This window comes from Penaeus monodon, chromosome 14 (genome assembly GCF_015228065.2).
Source record: "Penaeus monodon isolate SGIC_2016 chromosome 14, NSTDA_Pmon_1, whole genome shotgun sequence".
Lineage (NCBI taxonomy): Eukaryota > Metazoa > Arthropoda > Malacostraca > Decapoda > Penaeidae > Penaeus > Penaeus monodon.
This window is the reverse complement of record NC_051399.1, coordinates 36,892,820-36,900,319: the sequence shown is the minus strand read 5'-3', so window position 1 is coordinate 36,900,319 and position 7,500 is coordinate 36,892,820. Positions and strand designations below refer to the sequence as shown.

Sequence of the window (7,500 nt, the reverse complement as noted above, 5' to 3'; positions counted from 1 at the left end):
AACCGCTCATGCCCGATACCAGCATCCCTTGCCTTTTCTTCGTAATACTAAGAACCTATGTTGTATTTTCAGTATTATTATTTTCTAAGGTCTCTATTTGCCATAATTTTAATAAATCAAGACTGTAGGATATTTTTGTTGTTATATAGACTCCATAGTTGATCATTATTCGCTCTATAGTCAGAATAAAATAAGCAGTGTGTGGTATCATGGAGTTGAAAACGTAGGTTTTGTTGTATTTTCTTTTGCATTTTTTTCAAGTTATTTTATAAGATAAATTTTAGTTTCAACGGGTTTATATTATCACTTCCATATAAATATAATTTTATGTTCAGTGTTTTTATAAATATGTGATTTTTTTTTTTACCAAAATACATATCGGTATTTTCACGTAGATTTACATGATCACTTCGTGAATACTATATAATATCTTTGGCCAGTGTAGTCAATTACCAACATAATTATTTTTGTGCTAACCTCAGAAGCCCAAGAAGCCTTTATGAAATGCATAGTATAGGAAAAATGAGAAAAAGTTAAAAAAACTACTTAATCATATTTTCCGTGGCAAAAAAAAAAAATAAATTGTGTAATTGTGACAAAAAAACTCATGGCATGGCTATACATGCCCCCGGAATACAGGACATGCGTATCATGGCATGTATGTACATGCCTCCTGGCAGATAGTCCAGGCATGCCATGGCATGTACGTACATGCCACCCGTTGGCAAAGGGTTAAGTTACATGTATGGAGCATTATTTGACTATGTAGATCATTTCTATTTTTATTAAGTTCTGGGACCATTTTAATTTGTTTGGTTATTTTTCATTTGGTAGCTGTTGATGAAATTAATAGATAAATAAAAGTTCAACTTCATAGTCAGAGAACTAAAGAATTAATTAATAAATAGATAGGTAAATATAGTAATGTAATAAGATATTTGGAAGAATGAAAACCAAAAAACATTTTTTTATTTTGTGTATGCTTGTTTGATCCAGTAGTATGAAAAGAAGCTATAAGTCTATATGCAGAGTGTATATGTTATTTTACTGATTTTGTTTACATATAATGGCACCAGAAATGCTTTGTTGTGAAGGAGTCATTGCTGAGCATACCTGGCCCCACTTAGTATATGCCCTGCTCCTTTTTTTAGTTGTATCATATTACCATTATTATTGTTAATAATGTTATGATGATGATAAAAATAATGATCATAGTAATAGTAAACAATTTTTTTTTCATGAAAATTCAAGGAATGGAGTTAACAGTTCAGATCAATTAGGCCTTGTACCTGAAACCTAGGTGACTAAGCTCTTGTGATGCCTTTTGTAAATAAGATTATTAACACAAAACTACAATGTATATTGCATTTATCTGGTGCCAATGGGTTGATTAGCTAATTGAGTTATTGAAGGTGATTACCAGTCCCATTTTTATTTTGGCAAAATATGTTCTTAGTTTCATTAAATGATTCTTTCCAACATGAATTGTATGTGTATAGTTTTTATAATAATTGCCCATGAAATGCGCCAAAATCACCGAACCAGATGTGAATGCCTCCCCATAAATGTGGGAAACCATGATGGTATTTTGAGTTAAATCCTAGCAGTTTGAGCCAGAAAAATCAGATGATTTAGCGGTGTATGTTACAACCGGACAAGGAGAGAAGGAGAGGGAATAGTTAAATAAATGATCATGGGTGTTGTGAGTGAGTGAGTGACTGACTGAATAAATAAATAAAAGGGAGAAAGAAAAAAAGATAGGAAGTTAATGAATAGTAAGGAGAAAGATAGAGAATGCTTTAGAAGTTTGCTTTGAAAAAGAATCTAGATTAGGGCCCAAAGGTGGAATGTTTCTGTAACGTCTTTAAGGTTTCCCAGACTTTCCTAAACCCAAAATTGTTGCAGAAGGAACCACAATTTAGGGGTGGACGTTGTCATATTACAAAATACATTCATTTTAGTTGTTGATTCAATTTAGTATTTAATTCCAAAGAGCGTATTCTTACAAAAAAATTAAGTTTCTCAGCTCTTGCTACATTAATTGTAAAGATCAGGCATTCCTTCATACATTTATATACATATACACATATGTATATATATATGTATACTTTTTTTTTTTTTTTTTTTTTTTTTTTTTAAGGATGAATCTTGTATTGATAAAAGGAGTAAAAAAATTATTCATGTATGAATTTTTGACAGTTATTTTTAACTTTTTTATTTTATTTTATTTTATTTTATTTTATTTGGTGTAATTTGGCTCACTGAATGTCTTTTGGTCACTTTACTGTTATTTTAAAGCACGTTTCAAGGTAATAATACTTAGTGTATATGACAGATAGAGTTTGTTACAAAAAAATAAGTTGTTTACAGTTTATAACAGTATTTGGATTGATATAAAAGCATTTACAAGCATCTCTGTAGGGAAAAAAAAGGTAAAATGAACGGAGTATAATTTTTATTTACTTCTCGGAAACTTTTATGATGCTATCCTGTCTTTTCAACCTTGATAAGTAAAATTTGTATTTTGTATCCTTGACTTTAAAGTGATGTGTGTTTTTACTAATTTATTGTTTTTATTATTATTATTGTTATTGTTATTATTATTATTATTATTATTATTATTATTATTATTATTATTATTATTATAATTATTATTATTATCATTATTAATTTTTAAAAATTATTTTTGGTATTGTTGTTGTTGATATTATTATTATTATTTAGTTATTTAAATATTAAGTTATTTCATTATTATGTAGTTATTATTTCATCATCATTATCATTCATCTTCATTGTCTTCATCATTGCCATCGTCATCATCATCGTCATCGTCATCGTCATCGTCATCGTCATCGTCATCGTCATCGTCATCATCATCGTCATCATTGTTGTTATCATCATTATCATCATTATCATCGTCATCGTTATTGTTATTGTTATTATTGTTTTTATTATTATTATTGTTGTTATTATTATATTATTATTGTTATTATTATTATTATTATTATTATTGTTATTATTGTTATTATTGTTAGTTTCTGGGCACCTATCAATTAATTTTACCTATTAAATGTTTGTTATTTATTGATACATTTTATTTCTATATAGTTTTTTCTTTTATGGTTTTATATTTTTTTGTATATTTTTAATATTTAAGTTAATATATTTTATTTTTATTTGATTTTTCTTATATGAATTACTCTGTATTGTTAATGATATTTTATGTATTATCTTTTATTTTTGGTTTGTTTACTTTGTATTTCAAAGATATCCCTTTGTGAATATAGGACTTAGTTTCTGTAGGCATAGATAGCACACCTCAATGTTGTTTTTACAACATCACACTTGCAGCTCTAGAGCTCCTATCCATCTTGATGTAGGTGGCCTTTGTGTTCTCCAATCGTACTGGGTGATTGTTATATGTTGTGTGCAGGGTTACCAGCCACGACTCTGGGCCTGCCTGCTGCCGCTACTCCTTCGGACAACCCGCTGTCTGTGTCCACTGCTGAGAGGCTAGCCCTGGCCGACCATATGCACCGGATGCAGTTGATCAGCGAGGTTCATGCCCATACTCACTCCCATGCCCACACTCACCTCCACCTTCACCCAGGAGGTATGGATGTTGGATCATCATTACCACCCTCCCCTTCCCTCTTTTTCCCCTATTCCTCTCCTTGGCCCTTGTCTCCATCCCCTCCCCTTCTCATGGCATATACCTCTTCAGGCACTGCTCTGATATCACCCAAAGTTCTCTCTGCTCTTTGTGTTACCTATGCCACCACCATCACTACTGCCACTGCTACTACTGCCACCATTAGTATACCATTGCCATTACTGCCATTACTACTACCACTACTACCACTACTGCCACTGCAATCACCAGCATTACTGCACCTACTTGAGTATAGTGCATACAGTCATGGTTTTAAACACTATACTGCTGTGAGTTTGGCATAAGGCGAGATAAATCTCGCATAGTATGATGTAACACAAATGTTTGAGCCAAACTAGCACATAGTACAGTATATTACTGACCACCACATTAGGTAGCGAATAAGTTCACATCCGTAGTTATCAAAAGTATATTGACCTTTGGAGGACTGGAACAGATTCATTATGTATTGGATGGAGGACAACTATTTAAAAAATCTATGTGCTTTGTTAGGGAGAAAAAGGAAATGTGTCATGTTTGCTATAACACAGAATTATTAATGGCTGCAGGTCTGCACATGATCTTAGAACTTTCATAACATGTAAAGTCATCCTAGATCTAGCTTTTTATACGAACAGAAACTGTGGGATTGGGTTGTTAAAAAAGCAACTAAGCTGTGTCTATGTCAGATGGACATTGCACTATTTTGTTTATCTTTACCTTAGTTATAAACCCGTATAAAAACTGTCCTAAGTCATCCATAACATTAAAACAATATTCCAATTGTAATAGTTGTCAAGATTAAGAACTGTTCCCTTATGGCTGTAACATTTCAACTTCACTTTGACAGTTATATTAGACTGAGATTGACTATGTTAACCATTTTGACCTACTGTGAACAGTTGACCTAGGATGACCACAGTCGACTACTAGGATGATAAGGCATTAGTCTTATTCATGCTAATGTAACAAACAGCACAGTATTTCCATAGTAGTTACATAGTCATACCCCATGGTCATGGTATCACAAGCACATGCACCATAGATGCATGTCAAATTCACTTCCGTGATCGCAAAGTGGTCTCCACAGTGACATCATAATTCAGACCCTCATCCTTGGAAGCATGGATATGACACAAACATTATGTTGACCAACTATGAGAAAACGTCTTGTTATGTCTGTTGCATCTTGATGTCATTGTTTACTTCCAACCTTTGTCTACAGTGAACACATGCCCGTTTGTTGCCATTGTTGTAGTTCAGTTCTTAAGTTACATACTGAGCTTTCTTTTGTGAACTTTGTGTGAATACCAGTGGTGGGCTGCTGATTGCTGTAGGGGTTAAAGATCATTGCAAGTGTCATTGTCAGGACTTGGATTTTGCCTTTACAAAAAGTTAAGTTGACAGTCAGTATTTTGTGTAAATCAGGTGCACTAGTTCATATTGATTGGCTGGTGTAAATACATTATTACTCAGGATGAGAAAATTTGTAAGAGAAAGAGAAAGGGATCACCCCTGCACTGGAATCAGCTTCTTAATTAATTTTGTATCTTTGATCATGATTTTTCACTAATTTTAGTAACTAATGAAAGTGCTATTTATTTGTTTATTTATTTATATGTATTTTATTTATTTATTTATTTATTTATTTATTCATTTATTAATTAATTCATTTATTATGTTTTATTATTATATCTTTGTTGATGATTTTCATACATGGTCAAGAGCAGTTTCAGTATTAATTATCATTTGTTCCTTATTTTAGATGAGTGAAAGTTTGATTGTTTCATATTGTTTATGTCATAAACTTGTAAACTGTTTTGGTTAATTTGAACAAACAGATTTGAATATACTAACAAAAGCATGCATGCTCACTCCCCTTCCCTTTCCTTCCCCTTTCTTCCTCTCTCACTTCCACTCCCATGTCCCTCTCCCACTCCCACTCCCACTCCCACTCCCACTCCCACTCCCACTCCCACTCCCACTCCCACTCCCACTCCCTCCCTCCCTCCCTCCCTCCCTCACTCTCTCATCCTTTCTCTTCTCTTCTCTTCTCTTTTCTCTTCTCTTCTCTTCTCTTCTCTTCTCTTCTCTTCTCTTCTCTTCTCTTCTCTTCTCTTCTCTTCTCTTCTCTTCTCTTCCCTTCTCTTCTCTTCTCTTCCCTTCTCTTCCATTCTCTTCTCTTCTCTTCTCTCTCTTCTCTTCTCTTCTCTTCTCTTCTCTTCTCTTCTCTTCTCTTCTCTTCTCTTCTCTTCTCTCCCCCTTCCCTTTCCCTCTCTCCCACTCCCACTCCCTCTCCTTCTCCTTCTCACCTTACCTTACCCTACCCTACCATACCTTACTCTACCTTACCTTACCTTACCTTACCTTACCTTACCTTACCTTACCTTACCTTACCTTACCTTACCTTACCTTACCTTACCTTACTCTACTTAGCTGCCCATCTATGCAAACATCAGTCCCATCCTCTCCCCTCCTATACTTCCTCCCCCCCCCCCCCTCTCCTCTTTTGTCTCTTCTCTTCTAGTTTTACATCCCTTTTTGAAGTTGGTGGAGTAGTCAGCATGTACTAGAGCCAGATCTTGCTTTCTGAATGTGCATGTTTGTAGTTCATATTTCAAACCTGATTTTGATTTGAATATAGTCCAATTTTGTCCTGACTTCATACACCTGACATACCTCGTGCTAAGGTAGAAATTATGGCAGATGGAGAGTGATTTTCTATTTTTTTTTAAGAGGACTCTCAGCTCGTTTGTAAGGTAGAACTTCTGCACTGTGTGTATGTATATGCAGGGGAATGAGTGGATTTTTCATTCTTACACCACATTTGACAATTGTATATAGACATTTGGCACAACTTTACCAGGTGTTTGTATGAGGCTCATTGTATGTGAGACTAACACACACACACACACACACACACACACACACACACACACACACACACACACACACACACACACACACATGAACACACGCACACATATGCACACACGCACACACACCCCACACATGGCACACCACACCCCACCCCACACACCCCCCCACAACTCACACACCACCCCACACACACACCACACACACACAACTCCCCCCACACCCCCACCTCTCTCTTCTCTCTCTCTCTCTCTCTCCTCTCTTCTCTCTCTCTCTCTCTCTCTTCTCTCTCTCTCTCTCTTTTTTTTCTCTCTCTCTTTTTCTCTCTCTCTTTTCTCTCTCTCTTCTTTTTCCTCTTCGTTTTTTCTCTTCTTTTTTCTCTCTCTCTCTTTTTCTCTCTCTCTCTTTTCTCCTCTTTTCTCACTTTCTCTCTTTCTCCCTCCCTCTTTCCCTCCCTCCCTCCCTCTCTCTCCTCCCTCCCTCCCTCCCTCCCTCCCTCCCTCCTTCCTTCCCTCTCCCCCCTCCCTCTCTCCCCCCCTCCCTCTCTCCCCCCCTCTCTCTCTCTCCCCTCTCTCTCTCTCTCTCTCTCCTCTCTCTCTCTCTCTCTCTCTATCTCTATCTCTATTTTGTCTCTCTCTCCCCTCTCTCTGCTCTCTCTCTCTCTCTCTCTCGCTCTCCCCTCTCTCTCCTCTCTCTCCCTCCTCTCTCTTTTTCCCTCTCTCTTTCTCTCTCTTCCTCTCTTTCTCTCTTTCTCTCTTTATCTCTCTTTCCTCTCTCTCTCTCTCTCTCCCCTCTTCCCCTCTCTCTCTTCTCTCTATCTTCTTCTTCTTCTTTTCTTCTCCTCTCTCTCTCTCTCCTCGTCCTCTCTCTCTCTCTCTTCCCCTCTCTCTCCCCCTCTCTCTCTCTCTTTTGTGTGTGGGTGTGTTTGTGTGTGGTGTGTGTGTGTGTGTTTGCCCTCTCTCTCCTGTCTC

The 7,500-nt window shown here is 36.1% G+C and overlaps 1 protein-coding gene across 1 annotated transcript in view; it reads left to right on the top strand.

The window, feature by feature from the left end:
- LOC119581081 (arginine-glutamic acid dipeptide repeats protein-like) overlaps positions 1-7,500 on the top strand; it is a gene marked incomplete in the record, with an annotated part of 51,640 nt that overhangs the window by 40,065 nt on the left and 4,075 nt on the right. Inside the window, 1 exon segment of the mRNA XM_037929400.1 lies at positions 3,434-3,613. Coding sequence (XP_037785328.1) covers positions 3,434-3,613 — 180 coding nt within the window.